This window comes from Nothoprocta perdicaria, unplaced genomic scaffold (genome assembly GCF_003342845.1).
Source record: "Nothoprocta perdicaria isolate Ctin4 unplaced genomic scaffold, notPer1 scaffold_17, whole genome shotgun sequence".
Classification (NCBI taxonomy): Eukaryota; Metazoa; Chordata; class Aves; order Tinamiformes; family Tinamidae; genus Nothoprocta; species Nothoprocta perdicaria.
The window spans coordinates 3388044-3408606 of record NW_020454871.1 but is presented as its reverse complement, the minus strand read 5'-3'; the positions used below and the strand labels follow the sequence as shown (position 1 = coordinate 3408606).

The window sequence follows — 20563 nt, the reverse complement described above, 5'->3', positions numbered from 1 at the left end:
GTGCATTTCAAATCAGCTGAAAAACAAAACAGGCTTTCCTAGAAGTGACATCTCAAAAGGCTTGCAGTGAAGGATTTCTCCATAACAAGCCAGGAGGAAATCCCAAGTGCTATGGGATGACAGGAGAGTTAATGTCATTAACATTCCTTCAGTGCTCCTTGTCACAGTGTTAACGATGTCCTGCTGCTCAGTCATTCCGAGAGGGGCGAGGGGGAAAGAAAATAAATAAATAATTGAAAGAAATTCAAGATGCTGAGATTCTGATGTAAAGCAGATTTGCTTCTTCCCTCGTGGCACACTCTAGGAGAATTTGTGGTACCGTGCAAAGAGAATTAGCAGTGATTGTTCAATGAACATTAAATATTTTCTAACATTCTCAATGCACAAAAGCCCTGCAGAAGCYAAAGTAGATTTTTTTCCCAGATTTTWTTTTTATTTTTATTTTTTTGCCACTCATGTCAATCAAGTATGGAATTAATAAAACTCATGTTTTACTGTGCGGCAATAGTCACTACTGGACCACAGCATAGGACTGTGAGCACGCACTGATAGCGGTTGAGAAATCTGAGAAGCTGAAAGSTTGATTTTAAGTGAGGATTTTGCTTCAATGAATGGTGCTCATTTATGAAAACATAATTATTTCACAAGATTGTTCTATTTAACATGAATAAATACTGTCTAGAAAACTTTTTATCTGAAATAAATAACTAACTTCAACAGGTGCATTAAAATACTTGCTTGAAGTGCCATTAACTGTTCAACTTTCCATGGCTGCCCCCCTGAAATAGCATTTTATTCTGTTCTATCTTTAACCCTTCTAATAATATGCAAAGTTAAACCCCATTAACAGAATATATTTCTCAACCCCTATCTAGGAAAGTATAGATCTATGCATGTATCTACATACATCTATTCTAACATCACTAAAAAGAAGATTAGGCATATTCCTATCAGGAGTAGAGAATTCATAGTTTTCCATTTAAAATTCTTTAATTAAAGGCCCAAACACTGAAATAAAACACCAAAATTTGTCATAATCTCTAATTACTTTTTAAAACTGTTGAATCAGACTCCCCAGCTGCATGAAGCTAGACTAATTATAAAAGAAACAGCCCACAGCTAAAGTTAAATTATTTACCATTTGATATTAAAGTATAATTTGTGCCATGGATCAGCTCACGGACAAGTTGTCCCAAGAATCATAAGTTATTTAATATAAAATTAAATTTATGCAAGGAATATTTTAATATTTTCTTTTATTTTAAACCATACGTTACTGTCTGCTCTAACATGGTTGTAATTCTTATCAGGTTTTGAAACCAGCTGCTCCTAGTGGCCTACTGTCCAGGTCAGCTTCAGGATCCCAATAACTTCAAAGTGCACTGCAAGCAATCCTTAAATCTCAGGCAATTACATATTTACACACTGTGCTAGTACCAGGGAAAAAAATCATTGAAATTATTTTTCCCCCTCTTTCAAGTGATGCAAATACTTTACCAGACAAGTAGAACATTCAGATGACCACCAAGAAACACAAAAAGGATATGCTCATCTTTTCCACAAATTTATCCTGTGCGTCTCTTGTTTTAGGGAAATGTTCAATGTCATTTTCRAGGCGCTGGATCTGGTGGGCCATGGAGTCAAGGTTGCTCTTGAGAGTCTGGGCTGAAACTAAGGGGAGAAAAAGAAACAGACACAAAAAAAATACTCTGGTTAAAAAGAGAGGACAGCAGAAGGGCAGAAAACAATGTCTGTATAAATAGTCTTAAGGAGAATGATTCCATTAAGCAGACACATTTTTCTGAATTACTGCTCATAAAAATTCTAGTCTTCATAAAAATAAGTGAAAATATCTAATGTAATATACCAAATCTTCATATTTAATGTGGGAATGTCACCACTTTATTCAACCATTAGTTCAAATTATGCCATTTCCATTTAAATTTATTGATAAAAATTCTAATATTTCATTCTTTTAAGTCTAATTTCAAGATTAAGAAGTAGCCAAGGTTCAAACAGATTTTACCTTATTAATGCATGTACTTGGTTAAATGAATGATCTTATTAATGCATGTACTTTGTTATATAAATGATTTAAGGAATAGCTGTGTAAAAGAAGATCAAATATTTTTCTTTTCTTGAAATTAAACTGATTTCTATAAACCAACAGCTGTGAAGTTCTCTGTTAATATCAAMGGCCAGTTTGAATAATAAAATCTGCTGCTAACTGTAAAAAAAGCAAAGGACTTACAGTACAGTAACAAAACAACAACAGAGATTAGTCTGAAGACATTCTGCTTACTCAGACATAAATTATTCTAGTGTAAATCACTATTTTTAAAATTTGTATTAGAATAGCCACTAAGTGACACACCATTACACAGCAGAGATCTCCACCAGAAGTCATGACATCATATTTTTCAGGGTACATTATGATACCACATAGAACAAAACATAAAGAGAACTAGAAAAAAAAAGAGTCTCTGCAGATAAAATTCCTAGTGAGACCATAATGCTGAAAGCAAACTGAAAAACCCTCCAAAGSAGGAAATGAAAATAATGACATAAGAGGTTCTCCACGAAGTCCACCTTCCATTCTCAGTGTATGAGACATGCCTGCTTGACAAGCACTTGCTCCCTCCACTGCAGAGCCCTATTGCATGTCATGCTGCTCATCTCCCCTTGCACAGCTTAGAAGCCCCCATCTTCAAGGACACAAAGGCAAACTCAGCAGCTCCCTTCACTTAAGGGCACTGCAGGGTTCACTTGTTTTCAGGTCCTTCCTCTAACATTTCAAATTTGAATTCCAGCTTTGGAGGTGATTCATGCTCTACAAACCACTACATCCTTAATCTTGGCCAGTTTTTAAGAAGACAGTGCCAAAGGCCACCTCCGAGCTGTGGGATCAGAGGTGGGAACCTCCAGCATCTTCACTACTTGTCTGCTAGGTGGAACACTCTGCAGGAGCCAAGGGCAGCTCCCGCAGAAAGCTCGTACTGCAGATCTGCAGCCCAGCCAGCCCGAAAGGTCAGATAAACAAGTCTTGTTTAGTCAAGATAAACATGAAACACAATGAAATAAAATGAAAAACGATACTGGGTTTCATTTTTCATTCTTATTTGATATTAAGTTGTTTTCAGAGAGTTTCAGATAGCTTTATTCCATAAAGTTCTTAAGAAAGTCTTGTTTTCCTTTTCCCTTGTCATTAAAAATAAGTGAACACGCAACAATAAATATCCAGAAAAAGTCGCTGCAGGGACGGTCGAAAAACAGTATATAGCAAATAAATAATAATAAAAAACCCTCAAATACAGAAAGTGTTCTAAGAGCAAAATTTGTTTTTGGAAAATAATGAGTCATATCAGCAATAACTGCACTATAACCTTTCAGAAGTACATTCAAATGCATGATAGTTTTATTACATTATTACATACGTGATGTTGACTATATTTTCAACTGCATCCATTCCTGATACTCAATGGATTACCAAGTACCACCAATTAAGTAATTTTAAAATTATATTGAAGTAGCTTCTTAAACTTGAGTAGATAGGGTGGGAAAAGTAAAAGTAAAAGAAAAAATCCCACTACAGTGACCACAGCACCCTCTTAGCTATTAAGGCTATTTGAATAACCATGAAATCATCTGCTAAAGCAGTCTGAATAATAAACAGTATCAATGCTTTTAGGTTATGGCTCCATTAGTTTAATCATTTGATGTTATTAAGTCTGAAAAGGAACGCCGATGTTACTGCTTGAACTGAAGAACTTGTTTGAATTACTATAATGGAAGTTTTATCGGCAGTTATGTATTTGGAGAGGGAAACAAACAACCCTGAAGTAAAACGCTAGAACCAAAAAATAAATCAGAAAGGATGCAAATGGTAATTTTGTTGGTAAAAGGAATAGCAGCTGGTAAGCAAATAGGCAACATAATAGATAATAAAGTTTAACTGTTTTCAGTGATTTGAAAATATTTAAATGCATGACTGCCTAGCAAGAAGAGTTGTTTATTTTTGTCTGAAAAGTAAAAGTGCAAAGAAATTCAGCAAGCAATGACAAATAAGTATTCTTGGCCTCTGTGATTAAAATAGAAAGAAAGCATTTCCAGAAATTCAGTTTTATATAACTGAATCTGAATTGTTTTCTGAATGGAGTGCATGCTGACTTTGAAAGTATCCAAGCAAGACATCTGCACTCAAAAGCTTTACTTCCTCTACTTTTATAGATATATTTCATACCAAAAATCTTTTAGGAATATTCATTTTCATCCATCTCAGTTTTCTTTTTCCCCCCTAGCCTAGGCAAATGGGCAAATTTATATTCAATTCAAACACTTTCTTGAACAAGTCTTTGTTCTGCAAGAAAGACTTTGAAAGACTTTTTAACAAGAAACTTGCATATATAATCTGTAATAAAACATGTGGCTTTACTCACATAGAATGTGATAGAGATTTATTATTACAACTATGTGAAAAAGAAGATGACAACAATACTCTTTTGGGGAAAAAAATCATACAAGTTTCTTAGTTATTTTGCAAAGTTTTGACTTAAAAAAATCTAATGCATGAACACTACTCGTAGCAAAACGTGATTTCTTTGAGCCCACTCTTTCTATTTCAAGCACAGAACAGTAAGACTGTACTACTGCTCTAACACTACTCTCCTCAAAGCTGATGATCATAAGGCAAAAAACATCTGTTCATCTTCCAATTTTCACATCATTCCACATAAAAATTAGGCTTCCTAAAAAGTCTAAAAAAATTCTACATAAATGTAGGATTTGGTCTTGACTAGTGCACAAGCCTTGTTTAARAGCATTAGTGGGAAAGCTTCCATACAGTTCTAAGCACTATTAGGTGTAATCTTGAGGCTGAGAGAAAAATCAACTAAATCAGTATTCAGATACAGGACTTCAAAATAAGACAAAAGGCAGCGAACAGTAAAACTTMATAAATAAAACAGAAAGTGCAATTCTAAACTAAAGAAGGTCTAAGAGCAGCTTGGACCCCTTCCTGTATTAGCAACCTGGATAAAGCATTCACTAGCTTTCAAAGGCRAAACAGAGAAAAAAAACAACCCATTCCCACCATCAAGAGGGAAAAAAGGTCAGCATTTAAGAAACTGAAGTTTACTCAAAGAGAACAACTCAAAATAGGGCACATTAAATGTAAAAAGAAATGAAAACCACAAATGAAAGGCATTTGAAGAGCAAAGCATGTTCAAATTTACAATACAGAGTTCTTCAAACACATCAGAAGTTGGAATCCAGCTGTGGGAATCATTAGAACAGCTTGATGATAAAGGTTTAAAAAAGACATACTCAGGAATGGTCAGGTCAGAGTAGAGAAGCTCAACAAATTCTTTGTGTTGATCTTGTTCCTGAAGATGCTGGGGAGAGGCCCAACCCTCAGGCAGTCTTGTAGCAGTCAGACCAGAGAAACTACATCAATTTGAAGTTAATTTTCCGGAAGTATTAAATAAAAAGTGACACCTTTATAAGTCACCATGCATGCATCAAACATTATCAACATCACGAACAGCATTTATCCAAGAGTCCAGAAAGAATTCCACTGTAAAACCATGGAGCTTAAAAAAAAAAAAAAAAAAAAGAAAAAAAAACAGTTCTAGGGGGATCATGGGAACTACAAATTGGTGAGAACAATTTTTACCCCGGTAGGAGGGCATATTATATAATAATTGTATAAMAATAGGATCACATGGATAAACACAGGCTATACAAAACTGTGCATGTGCCTTCTGTAAAGCGAACTGTCRTTAACCGCTAGAGTTCTTGTGGATACTAAAGTTTAATGACCACTTCTCTCAGGTTCGAGACAAGTTCCCAGGAGGAACCCGGGGGTTGCTGAGACCACTTCTATTCCACAGTTTCATCTGTGCTCTAAAGAACAAAATGAACAGTGAAATCCCCAGTTTGCAAATGACATGATTTTTCAGGCTGTCAGACACCATGCTGAAGATGAGGAACCCCAGATCCACCCCACAAAACAGAGTAAGTGTGCAAAAACAGTCAGGGAAGTTTCAGTGTCAATCAACATTATACAGTGAACTTAAAGGAAAATCATTGCAAACCCTGTCTACATAACACGGCTTGTGAATGCAGGTTTCAACTCAAGAAAGATCTTCAACTTAGCACTGAGAGCTCTCAAACCCTCAGGTCAATGTGCAGAGGCAGCCCAAGAGGCTGGAAGAATGTTGGATATCACACAGAAATGTTTTGAGAAGCTGACAATGAACATCATTGAGCTGTTACCTAACTCCTCAGAAAGCGGCACCTCGAGTACCGCAGACTCCGTCTGGTTTCTCCGTCTCAAGAGGTGTCTAGCAGCACTAATACCGGTCTCAAAGAGCAAATAAAATGAACAAAGAGAGGCAGCAGCCGCTTTGTAAACAGCCTGTGATGCATTGCGAGGAGAGGCTAAAAAGGTTCCTTGTGGTGAACTCACCTTCACTACATCTTGCAGCACAAGAAGCAGGGCGTACTTAGTGAAACTACCAAGGGTTTTGTTTAAGAGAGATAAAAAGTAGACCTTTACCTAACACGTAGYAAAGTTTCAGTAGTTTGCTGACAGAGGTGGTTTTGCAGACAGACAGCATCAGCAAGTTCAGAGAATTACAAAAATTCATATACAATTAATCCATATACAGGGAGCAAAGGAAATAGGCAGGTACACAAGTTTCCAAGTCTCACAGACAAGTCCACCCTGCTGCAAGGGGACAAACTGCAAAAGCCAGGAAGTCTTGCACGTTTTCCCTAAATGTCTCCTCCTACAGCCACCATCAGGCTCCACGATATCACATTCTTGTTCCCCAAGCCAGAAAACACACTGAAAAAGGGGCAGCAACATTTCTCCCCCTGTTATCAACTGCTGAACACACTGGTCCGTTATTCAGCAATTAGAGAAAGTTGGTGATTGAGAACTGCTGAAGCTCCAAAACTAAAAAAAAAAAAAAACACATAGCATCTTTACAAAAATACATGCATACCACAACCACCTGTAATAGGAAGTATTTATGAGACAGGGAAGAAAAATCAGCATGAGAAACTGAACATATGTACTTCCCCAAACCAAAGAATTATCATTCAAAATGACTATTAAAGATTTATATTAAAAGMATATGAAGTTCTTGAGATTCATACACTGACAGATTGTTTTCTGTTTCAGTAGAGGGCTAATATCACCTCRAGTGATCGGTATGCCTTTTGCAAAAATACTAGGTGAAGCTCTGTTCATCATACTTTAGCAAATTTGCAGTTGATTAGTTGTTTAGATTTTTCTTATGAAAAATAGAGATCCAGAGTCATTTAACAAAAGGCACAGTGCCATCTTACTGGTATTTTTTTTTTTCATTTTATTTTCCCTTTATTCATTCCTTCTCTGTAAAAAAAAAATTAAAAAAAAAAAAATCCCAGAAAATCCCAGTCATCTATTTCAGAGAAAACAGTTGCACAGACTGTACTCCTGGAAAGGTTCAATGACTGGAGCAAGTGCAACAAGCTGTTAATCTCGTGTTAATGTCAAATGCCATTGCARATGCCACTGTTAAATGCTAGCCACCATAAAGTCAAGCTAAGCGTTTCATATCCACAGCAATACAATAGTAGCACCAGAGAACAAATGAAGCCTTTACGCTGTCCAGCAGAATGCTGGGGCAGACTAGTAGGTTTCTTCTATAAAAACAATTGAAATTATACAGTCACATTAGGTGCAGCATCTTGCAACATCAATTTGAAGTGTGTGATTCAGACCTTCTGACCATAAGGTGCTATGGCACTAGGACCATATTTCCATATTCAGGACTTCTTTCTTATGTCTCAGGGCAGATGAAACTAAGTCCTTCACAAGAGCCTAAGAAAATGCTTTGAGAAAAATGAGTGAACAAGTATATAGTCTACAGGAATTATAATCACTGAGTAACTAAGGCATGCTGCCACATATTGAAATATTATGTRTATAAATACACACATAGCACATATATATTTAATTAACATGCTTTTTCTCAAGTAATTAGCTATTCCTAATGGGAAGAAATCTTTCTTAAAAGTAATACTGTTTCTAGGAGACAAACTATGATCATTCATGCTGTTGTGCTTTGCTGCGCATAAACTCTTGTGCTAAAAGCTACCACAAACTTTAAATTAATCATTCTATGGTCATAATTCCTTGTGAATGCCAGGGGGGTGGTGTGGAAGGAAAGGGGAAAGCACTGGAGATGCTACATACTTTATGGCTGTTTATTATAAACCAGAATTTCACTACACACTAGGACAATGTATTATTGTAATAGAACAAATTTCAGCAGAAAAAAAAATAACTATATAGTTAAATATTTTGCCAAGGCAGGATGTTAARCTTCAGCATTTAAAATTTTGAAGAGGTTACATGAACAGTCAAGAGGCAATGGATGAGACAAATCCTTAAAATAGTTTCCAAGGCCATTATAAACTTATAAAGATATATAGTAGACTCATAGAAGACTTACAACATATAAAGAAAAAGCACTCCCCCTTGTTCAGATAATCATCACGTGTATTTTTAAGATATACTTGGGCAAAAATAAAGAACAACTATCGAGAAGCACATTCCCAGAATAAGGGCTAAAGAAAATCAGAGGAGAATCTCAAAGAAGAAATTATTATCAGTTCATTGCTGAAAAGAAATTACATGGTCACAAATGGGTAAAAAAAGAAATGCTTCAAACACCAGAAGTAGATATTTATCCATCTTACAATGGGGAAGACAGGGTTTGAACCTAAGTATACTAAGTAACTAGATCACAATCACTTCTCCCAAAAAACATAAGCATTCTGATACAGACTATTTATGCTTAACAAACAGTACATTATGGTTCTGTATTTTCATTTCCTGAAAGTTTTTACATTTCCACCCCTCCTCTGCATATTTTAAAATTTTAGGAGAAACACAAAGTCTGTCTAAAAGGTAATAGGTTATTTAAATATTAGGATATTATTATCCTAGTAATTAGTCTTATTATCTTATATCTCAAAATTATGTATTATTATCTTTAAAGAGGAAAAAAATATAGATGTGTTTTGTACATCTCTCACCAGATCTCATACAGCAGCAGACTCCCTGCATCACAACACAAACACTGAGTGTTAAAGCCAGGCAGTAGTATAATTATGCTTCACTCTCTCCAAATTTTAGTTCTTTTCTCCCCTACAAATCATCTCTCTTCAGCAAATGTACAGCAATTATTTGCTGCGTATTTATTAAATCGCGTCATTTTAAATGCATGCCTTTCAAGCTATAATACCCATTTTAGCTATATCAAGTAGTACCTAAACAGAACCAAAACAAAATCCTGAAAGAAATTTCTTGTTATACCTTTTTTTTTTTAAGGTCTTAAGGCTTTCAGAATCTGCATTTGTGCAAATACTCCTTCACAAAAAGTAGAGCTGCAATATGCAGTCATCCACTACTCTTAACAAGGTATTTCTTACTATCTAATTCTTTCTAAAGCCTTAAGATTAACATATGAAGTAGCACAGGTTTCTACAGTGATCCATCTACCTACACAACTAGGAAGAAAAAAGCAGTTTAAAATGACATTCAAAAATATTGTTCAGAATACCACTTCAGTTAAGCAGGCACAGTTGCCTTCTTCCCACCAAAACTACGGAATAACTCTTTAAGAAAGGAATAGGAGGGATAAAGACATTGGTAAGCATAGAAACCTAACTCTGCTGATCCAGCTTACATGGGAGGTGAAGCTTTCCATTCATAGATGAGAGTTACTTTGACATAAACATATACGTTCTAKGGGTCACACGAAATTCGTGTTTCAGTTTAGCATAGAGAGAGAAGCTGGGCATTGATTCCATCGGCCTGTCCATTTGCCAGTAGAGATACAAAGCCACTTTAAGCTAAGAAAATGGCCAGCCCTAAGTAGTTCGTTGCATCTTTGGAATTTAATGAGACATTCGATCCAAGACATAAATTATCTGACGGTCTGAGAGGCTGTTTAACGAGGTATATAAGTGCACAGGCTCTGCATTGCAACAGTGTTCTCAGTGCCCAGAGAAGGGAAGGAGACTGATCAGCCACTAGACCAGAAAGATTACACTACCAAAGCAAAAACAAGTGAACCTCAGAGGCTCAAAATCTCCTAGCAGCATCACAGAAACATTTACAAATGCTTATGCAATTCCATACATCACTACCTCACCACTGAAAGAAATCAGATATATCTGAAACAATTAAGSAAGTGACATAGATTTTGATACTTATTTGTAAAAGATAAGCCACACAAATTAAGCTTTAGGTCCAACTATTGTTCTTTCTCTGAAGAACAATAACAGTCATCTGAAATTATAAAATTCAAGTGTAACATGCACTAAAATGCAAATGCCAACAACAAGATTGACTTGACAAGACGCTAAAACAAAACAAAAAGTATGTTAAGTCTAAAAAAAAGAAGCATGTCTTTCTTTTGCASAGTTGATGAAATTACAATGTCTATAATCCTGAAATAGACAAGTTTGAGCAAGTAACTTTTGTCTAATACATACAATATATACACACAGTTTTACTCCGGTTCAGGAAATGATTGTCCCTGCCCCTGTGCCAGGCTGGAACTGTTCCAACACTTAGATACCTACAAACATGTTCAAAAAGTTCARCAACTCTAATTAGATAAGTATGCATAAAAAAGGAAATCATTTCTAAGGCACAAATTAGATAGCATTACCGTTATCGTAAGACAACTTGCTGAAACATCAGTCATGAAGAGAACCACTAGAAGCCAAAAAAGTTTCACTGCTGATGTTATTGACATGAGACAGCCTTGAGACTCCTTTGCAAAGGACAGGACAATTATATACATATATATATATATTTTTTTTTAAATAAGCAAGGAACTCCCCTGCTTTGGACAGGTCCAAATTGCTCAAACTTATTAGTGACTCAGAATTCTTTATCTCTTAGCATCAAATTAATTGGTAGTAAAATTTTCTAGGGGCGGGGGGGGGAAGATAAGAGAAAAAAAATTCAGTCCTTAAGGTTCCTTCTTTTTCAATTTTGACCATTGATATTTTTATYTTTATGACATAGTAGACTTTACAGGTAACCTTTCAACATCACTTTTCTAGGAATAAATTGTCAAAAAATATGTTGGAGAACACAAGTTATGACTCATTATTATAAACGATATCTTAATTTCAGAAACTTCAACCAGGAACATTAGAGGTTATTACTGAGAAGAGCATCACCTGGAGCATCATTCTTCTGGCAAGAAGGATAGTTTCTCCGGGCACTCCACTCTACTTGGAAAGCAATTATATGCATCTTTCAAGATCTCCAAGGTTGAATTAACTTTGTAAGCAAAGCTTATCTTTATAATTTGAGTACTCAATACAGGAGCACACTAAGCCAAAACTTCCTGACAAAGGTGTAAAGCTAAAATTTAAGGGAGCTAAAGGCCTGAAATAGGTCAACTTTTATGTTCTATTCATTCTATTCTTTTTAAAATGTGCTGAAGATGCTAGTTTTGCTCTGTTCCTTTCAAAAGCCCATTTTCCCCACTGCCTCTGTTTCTCCACAGTCAAGCTGTGCTTGGTCTGYATTGAGGGGCACACACTGCAATTCACTGGGAAGCACCTGAGATGCGCTACATCCAGTGGTGCAAAGGTGTGGACACGCCACAGCKGAAGGAATACAAAGGAAGAGTAATCTTTTCTACTAGAGCCTCTYTGGGAAACCTAATCTATCCCCATCATTGGAGATATTTAAAACTCGACTGAAAGACTCCGAGCAAGCTAAGCTAATATAATGGGACCTTCTCTGAGGATGGGCTTGGACTAGATGGCCTCCAGAAACCCCCTTCTAACTGGTATTTTTCTGATATTCTATGAAAAGAAAATTTACATGTAAACTTTTAGCAACCTGGCAGCTGCAAAATACTGTAACACTCTGATGCCAACATGATTAACTTGGATCAGGAATCTGCACAAACATTATTTTACTTAGTAACTAAAAGAGATTAGAAGACAAGAGCTAAATAAAATCTCAAAACCCTCACAAATCACAACAGCAAAGCCCAGGAAATTTTAGAAAACAATTCTGCAGAGCACAACCCAACCTAGAATGTCACCATCACTAATCAAAGCTATTTCAGAAATTGCACCTTGAAACCACAATACAAAGCCCATCAATGAGGTTGTKCTCCTCTACCTTCTTCACTGCTGTCTTGAGCAGGATTTTTTTTTTTGCTGAAACACTTTTAATAAGATAAYGCATAAGCTGCTGTCAATGTAATTATGATATATGCAGATGAAGTAGCGTTTCTAGAAGAAAAAAATCCCTATGGCATTTGATGTACCTACTGTTTGTGTATCAGCTGTGTTCAGAAAGATATATTAAGATTTTCTGACATTTCAATATTGCACTTTATGCAACTGAAAAGAATGGTACAAGCCACTATTCAGTATCAGACTGGGTATTGAATATGATGCAGCCTGCCAGTTTTCAGATTCTGTTATGGAGGGAGCAGTCACAGATGCAGGCATTAAGTTTCACATGCCAGAAGGCATCATCTATTTCATAGCCACTGATGTGCCAGATTGGGCAAAATCTGTTTCAGCAATTTAAACTGCACAAGGAGGAAAATACTACAGATTTTCTTTGTAAAAACACAGCTTCTCCTACTGCAAAGGACTACTATGTAGTCCATGTAACCAAAAAATTGTTGCTATTTAAGAGTATGTTTTAAATTGTATTTGAAAGGAAGAATGAACAGAGTGGCCTAAGATATTTCTTACRCTCTAAAATTACTGCATTAGGTCACAGGGAGTGCAGAGTTTGTGAACTATTTTCTTACATTATTAATTATAAGCCAAAGATATACATCCTTGTATTCCAGAGAACTTCTGATTACTAATGGCCTTTCTAGAAAGACGCCTCAACTGTCAGAAATGTTTGCAGCATAAAGAAATAAATTTTCTGTTTCTCACATGAACGAGAAATCTGTTGTGCTGTTATTAGCACTTCCTCTTCTACTAACCAGGCACAATCCATCTCTCCCCCAGGCATCTTTCACTTCTGCTTTGAATGTTCCTTTAATAATAAATAAATAGTTGTGGTATCTTTATATTGGGCAGAGGATATGTTACCTTCTGAAGAAAACTCTCCCTTCTGAATATCTTCATTATTTCTATTCCTCCCTTTGGAATTCAGCTATTCTCAGGAGTCTGACATGACTGGTCAGCAAAGCCCAAGGCCCCAAATCCCACATGTGCCCTACATGGATCAGCGATCCTGTTACCTTCTCTAAAAATCAAGACATTTTGCACAGYGTCAGAAGGCAAGGTACAGACAGCAGTATTCTAGATCCAGCTCCCTCTGAAGCAGAAGGGGACCAAAAAAAACCAGAAATATTTCATATGACTTTACTCAGCACAATAATTCCTACTCCACACCAAGTTCGACAGCTTCAGCTGTACATAAGTCCTATAGAATTTACCATGCACCACAAGGATGTCAGGAATCAATAAATTTGGGAGGAGATGGACATTGTGAGAAGCGGGAGAGAGTAAGAGGTCCTGTCATATAACCCTGTCATATAATCTGTATCTGAACATTTAAGAAAATACAAGCACTCGCTTGTTTATTGTTAAACACGAAATCACTCAAGATACTCCAAATCTGTATAAGACAAAGCATTATATTGTTTACTGCACTCATCATGCTTTTTTAAGGATGCTTCCTACCTCCCGTGCATGACTCAGGCAAGGTAACTACACCTCCCTTATGAACATAGATTGACTTTCTATAAAACTACTCAACTGCTGGATCCTGTAGAATCTAACTGTATTTTGCTGATTTCGTCCAATGGAGATAAATTGGTATCAATGAATCCCTATTTTAACAAGAACACCTCTGCCATTATGATTATATCATCTTAACTTTTTTTCCCGAGTTGTTCCATGTCCCATGTTCCTGAAGCCAGGAACRGTCCACCAAACAGTGACACATGCTATACCCATGAGTGAAATTTTCGAGAACGGCTCTTTTGGTACGCGACGCACAATACTGATTTTAGTGGCAACAGTAAAARGGCTACAAGCTCCTAAATTTCTTTTAAGTAGTCATGAAAGAGTGAAAGTTCAGATCGCAAAAAAAGATTAGAACAGCAAAAAAATAAATTTCAGGAGACAAGTCCTTGCTAGCAACTAATAAATGCACTTGTGAATCTGCCTAGTACAGAGAGCCAATCTGAGCTCACTTTTTTTTCTGGTATCTAGTTTTTTTAATTTGCTGCCATCAGTAGACAGCAAGCACTTATTCTATCAAATATTATTCCACTGTGCTGTGCAGGCACAAAGAAATCTATCAGGAGCTTTGTGACATGGAAAACTATTTGTTGTCTTTTGTTGTTTGCTTTGTTCTCTTCCACAATTCCTTACATTTTCAGAAAAGTGCACAGGCTAAGATGATGATGAACCCTCCTGCACTCTAGCTGTCCATCTAGGGTAAAAATGAATTTTCAATATAAAACTTTTCATTCGGGCTACCAAGTCCTTATATACACTGAAATAGCTTCATAAGGTTACACGTGSCCTCCCTGACAAGATCTGACTAGGATTTACTATAAATACACACTCTATGTTTAAGCCATCAGCTGTGATTTATACATATACTTTTTAAAAATCTGAAACTAAATTATTATAAAATCGATGATTAACAACTCTCCGCTTCTTTTCATTTCTTTTGTGCCACACATTTCTTTTATGCAATTTCTAGGTAGTTTCATAGTCAAGTGAGTTTCACATTRGAAGGAAATAACCATTCTGAGGAACTTCTTCACTATATAACTTTAACCAAAAAATCTCAGATTTGCTAGTGGACTTGAGGAAGGGACTTTTTTGTTTGTTTTGGCTTTCCTTGAGTATCATCTGCAGAAAAAGATGTAAAAATTTAAGGCTTTCAAAATTTACAACATGGCAAGTAGCAGATCCTAAGAAGAGAAGGACAGGTAAGGCAAACAACGTTTAAAAAGTCAAGTAAAGGCTTGGCACACTTTCAACCACAAGAGGAACGGGAGGAAAACACGTGAGTTTGGGGGCTGGTGAGTGAATACTCCTTACATCACAGGACCTGAATTTGACAGTCATTTGATTTTTATTGGTTTTCCTCTCATAGAGTCTGTTTCTTGGAGTAGGAAAGAATGGTTTTCCAATAATCTCCTCTTAGTTAATCAGTTTGACCTTTGCTTACACTTTCCAGAATAAAACTGTTTCCCAATTTATTTTTACTTTTCATAAACCGTTACGTTGATCTTCCAACCTTAAAAAGATCAAAAGATTTTATTATACCTAATATCAGATTATTGAAGATTTTAGTACATGCATGGGCAGTTCACCTAATCCCATTGACCTTTTCATATTAAAATCCAGTTTCATGTTTTATCTATTTGTTAAAAAAAYTCTCCTATATCCTTTGTTCAGATTCTTGTTCTTTGTTCTTGCATAAAAATTGAAGCAAAACAAGATTTATTTATATATTTATAAAATTGTGTATTCATAATTTTATCTATAGTTCAAACYATGTGGCTGCCTTCTGCCTAAAACTAGTAAACATCTCAAGTAACCAGTGTGACTGTTTTGCTCATATTRTTTAAAATTGATATGGAGATGTTATTGGCCAATGCATTTCTTTTTCAAACGTACTTAAGTCAAGTGACTCCCCTTATGTCTGTAGCCGTTTTTCCCCCTTTTTTTTCAGCTTTAAGCATTACGAATAAATTTTCATGCTCATACAGAGAAAAAACATGGACAACTACTTGCAAAGTTTTAAAAAACAAGTACATAATACACACACACATATATATAAAACGACAAAGCTACTCATATCTGCAATTTGAATAATTAGAACATGAAACAAGAGCAAGTAGTTCTCAGCACAACTGAAGTCCTTGAGGAAGTAAGAGTTCTTCCCTCAGTGGGCCTGGTTTCAGCATAGAAGAGGACAAGAAGACACACCAATAGAGAAAATGATAGTCTAACTACAATGAGTATGTTACTGAATAGTTGGTCTCTGCATTTAAAGATAAACAGGCTCCTGATAACTCTGAGGAAGAAGGAGAAGAATAAAAGGCAAATCACAGCATGAGGGAGAGACCCCGAGATGAATCAATCTTTGCAGAAGAAGAACTGGACAGAGCTGTGCATCTGCACCCTCTTTTCTCTTCCCCCTCTCTTAACCTTCATGGTCTTGTACTCTTGAATGGCCACTTAAAACAAAAGCCTGTTGGATTCATCTTTATCAGCTGCTATCACACGGTCTTGGTTAGAGTGGGAGAGATGCAAAATATCAGCCTTGCAAAATCTGACAGGTCAATTGTAATAGAAGGTTAAGCCAGAAATTAAGTTTAAGGACAGTGCAACCAGTCTCTTTCTCACAGGAGAGGGTATTTAAATAACTTGCTCCCTCCACACAGCACTGTTTTTTTTCAAGGCTGCTGCACAGGAAAATCTCTCTGACATGGGAAACTCATTTGATCTGACCTTTATATTATAAAAGCTGATCCTTGCCCTGACTTGGGAGGCAGGAACTCTTGCATACACTGAAGAACTCTATCACAGCATGGCCCCACTGCATTGCAGAGGGAAGACCTGGGGTCTGAAGTGATTCACAAGCTTACCTGATTTTCACAAAGACTTCAAACTCTTCTTTTTAACAAAAGATTGAAAAGATAAAAATGCGACAGTCTATTTTTCATTAACAGCTAAATTATCCAAATAAAATCATTATTTTCAAGGTTAAACTACTATTTCGGTTTTTCTTTCAGTGAGTGGCTTAATGACAGCTGGTATTGGTTTTATTTTATTTTATTTTGGGGTGAGAAGCTACCTAGATATTCTTTAAAAAATGAAATCAAATTTCCTGCTTTGTGATAACAGTGAATGTAGTAGTATACTACAGCTCGCTCAATTCCTATTTGGACAAATATGAACTGGAAAAGTTCTCCTAGGATAAATTTTTATTACAATTCAGACCACATACCAATCTTTCACATCTTATAACAGATATAATTTCTAAGCTAAATAATTTTAATCTTTCTGTATCTAGGAACCAATATGGGCTAAGAAGCACTGTAAGTTTTATTTTAAATGTTCTCCAACAAGAATTAAGTTTTCTATCCCATGTACTGGGCAATACGGCTGACTAACAACAAAATTAGTATTAACTGCTGACTTTGTGGTAAACGCACACTCCACTAAACTGTATCCTTCATATTTTGCTTATTGGGATCTTTTAACTACTGGGATATTTGTTACTCTTTATTGAGGCAATATTCAAATATTAGAGACACATGGATAAGCCATGTATTTACCTGCAAGAAACAACTGAAGACCTTAAAGGGATAATGAGAAAATAAACATCAACATTATATTACTAATAAAAAAAATCCCTCATCTGAAGTTGTAAGCTCTTCACTGAGATGTACCCTACCATTTCCGCAGTCCACTTCAAATGAAGAGAGATTACTTTATAAATGATTTTCCCCTTCATTTCTCAGGTCAATAAATACCAGAAAAGCAAGAATTCAGCTGGCTTATTGATACTAACATGTTACATAACYCTAGAGTTTCAAAAGAAGTATTTGAAATCTTTCATGTAAGAGCAAGCAAGTATTCCCTTTAGGTGCCTTATCTTTTTGCTTACCTTTACTTGCACTCTCAACATGCTCCAATTCATCTGGGAATTTTAAAATGTCTCGATAATTCTCCTCACAGATCTCTACCAGAAAATGCAGTAGGGTTGTTTTTTGATCCGATGACTTAGTATCTCTAATCTAGAAAAATGAACAGAGGGGAAAACAAAGAAAAACCAGCTTTTTAATTAAGCCTTTTTGTTTTAATCTGTCAAGCTCATTTTAATTCAATACATTAACAAAAAGGTAACGTGCAACGGTTTACTAAAACTGAGGCAAACTATTTCAAAAGTCCAACTTCTGCAATTCCTTTTAATTTTCAAGCACATGAGAGCAATCTACTGCACTCTTCAGAAGAATTTATTCTGAGAAAACTGGAATAAAAATACAGCTGCAAGCTAATAGAATTAAACAAAAAAAGCAAACTCCAACTATGCCACCACTGCCGAGTTGGTGAAGGGGCAGAGTAGGACTGGACACTAAACACAATTTGCTCTCTGATTCCGATTAAGATTCAGAAGCTTCTCATCATAAATCTACATTTTTTATTGCAGAAAASGCTGAAGAAAAAGGTTGGATCTTAAAATTTCCAGCTATTTCAGGCTTTCTAAACAATTCTGCCTAAACACATGAAATAAATTACCATTTCTGCAACACAAAACAAGAAAAAAGCAAATCTAATCTTAACTGCCAGCAAATCCCACTCATTAAGTTCAGTTTTACTTAGGAAACACTGTGAAAGAATTCTGCACAGTGTGAACAAATAGGCAATTACTTCCTTTCACCATCCTCTCAATTGTACAGTCCATTTCTGGCATACACTAGCCGTCTCAAAGGTGATTTGACTCTCTGATCTCCATCAAAACTAGACTAAGTCGACAGTTTCAAAAATCATTCTGTGATCATGAGATATAGGACTGGCAACAAATTCCCCAGAATGCACATACATTTGCAGCCAAATCCTATTCTGCAGCGTGCTGGGGTATATAGAAAGGAACATCATGAATTTAAGGAAATGACAAAAACAGACTCAAGTCCAAACTCGGTATCTCCATTCTTATGGACACATAAGGAATGAACACATGGGTTAACTGAAGATTTGGCAGAGATAGAGAATATCCTTTATTTTCAAGGGCCAGGAGGAATAAACGCATGCAATATTTTAAAACATGAATATACTTCATTTTTATAGAGGAGAATTAGTATTACAACTAGAGCTGTAAAGATTTTTAACCAAATTTTATTAACTCTACATCTAGTACAGTCCTTATACAAGAGGAAGCTACAAGATACACTACAAATGAAATCAAGGATTTATTTAATAAGAATACATAAATATGTGTACAAAATCTCCTATTTGTTTTCTCATTCTGTAAATCACTAAAAGTTCTAATTCTATAATCCTCATGACAGGCTTGCATTGATGTTCAATTTAATACAGGCCTTTCGGCTTTAAGGATTACCCTGTTCAGAATAAATAAGTACAGTCCAAAATCAGGCTTTTAAAAATATAAGATATTTAGGCAATTAAGGATGCAATTTAATTCATACTGATTCAGTGATTAAGGACTAAACAATGCTCAGCAATGGTATACAGTTAAAAGGTTTTGATGCATTAATGCATTATCTACACAGAAGTTTTAGCAACTAGCTTTACTGGCTAAGCATCTGTACGGTGAAAGGAAATTGCATTTCAATTTGTCTGCAAACAAGAACCGTGGGATTTGTTTTCTTTGATCTTTGTGACATTATGAAGTGGATAATTTTTTTTTTTTTTTTTAAATAGACAAAATTATTTTGCCTTCAGATTAAAACAGAGYTGTCTTTTGCCAGCAAGGCTAACACAGGAATTTCCTATCTAGGGGTAGCAAACAGTCCTGCAGATCTTGATCTACCCTTTCACATTCCGTCTTTGGCCCTAACAAACAGACCGTCTCCATTCACTTCACTCATATTTAAGATTCTCTTAGAATGCAAAATTTAGCTCTTGGATTTTTAAAATTATATAAGTAAGATAAGGAAAACAGTAATTCTACACTAAACAAAAAATAGAAAGAGCAAGAACTATAATGCTTACACTATTGCATAATTACATTACTATATTTTATGCTGTAACTTGCACCTTTCCAGTACTTTTATCCTTCACAGTAAAATTTTTTTGGTGCTTCTCTCATTTAATTCTCTGGTAAAAATCTAGATTTGTATTTATGGAAAAGATAATTCTGCATAGTTAGAAAACAAGAAATTCATCTTTCAATAAACTTATTTTTCCCACCTATATCCAGTCCAAACCTCCCTTGCTTCCATTTATGAGCACCTTTTCTTATTCTCCTGCTATATACATTAGCCAAGAGCCTGGCTCCATCTTATCAACAATCTCTTAATTACTGGAAGGCTGCTGTAGTCCTCCGTGAAGTCTTTTCTTCTTCAGGGTGAATAAGTACCATGGAATCAGCCTTTCTTCACAAAGAAGGCTTGACCTTCTTTGGAAGGAGGGCAAGTGCTTGACCTTCATGACCTTTTTTCTGGTCCTCCACCAAATACACTTGTTGATGAACCTCCCCGTGAAAATACAAGTTAGGCTGACTGGCCTGCAGTTCCCTGGATGACCCTTCTTGCCCTTTTTGAAGGGTTTTCCTCCAGCTATCAGAGGGCTTACCTAGTGTCCACAACCTTTCAAAGACTTTAGACGGAAACCTTACAACGATATCAGCCAGATGTTAGCACCCTCAGGTGCAGTCCTTTGGGTCCTTCAGACTTGTGGGGTTTAAGTTTTCCATACAGATCTCTAACTTGACCCTGTTTAGGTCAAGTTAGGTATGTCTTCTCTTTGAACCCTGTCTCAAGGTACAAAAGGTCTGAGAGAC

At 35.9% G+C, this 20563-nt stretch overlaps 1 protein-coding gene across 2 annotated transcripts in view; it reads right to left on the bottom strand.

Annotated features, from left to right (window-relative positions):
* Positions 1-20563, bottom strand: part of DIAPH2 (diaphanous related formin 2) — a 133431-nt gene that overhangs the window by 51106 nt on the left and 61762 nt on the right. For both annotated transcript variants that reach the window (XM_026035977.1, XM_026035978.1), the window contains exons 21-22: positions 17708-17837; positions 1547-1671 (exon numbers count right to left, since the gene is read on the bottom strand). In XM_026035977.1, the coding sequence (XP_025891762.1) occupies positions 1547-1671; positions 17708-17837 (255 nt within the window). The remainder of the gene's footprint in view (positions 1-1546; positions 1672-17707; positions 17838-20563) is intronic.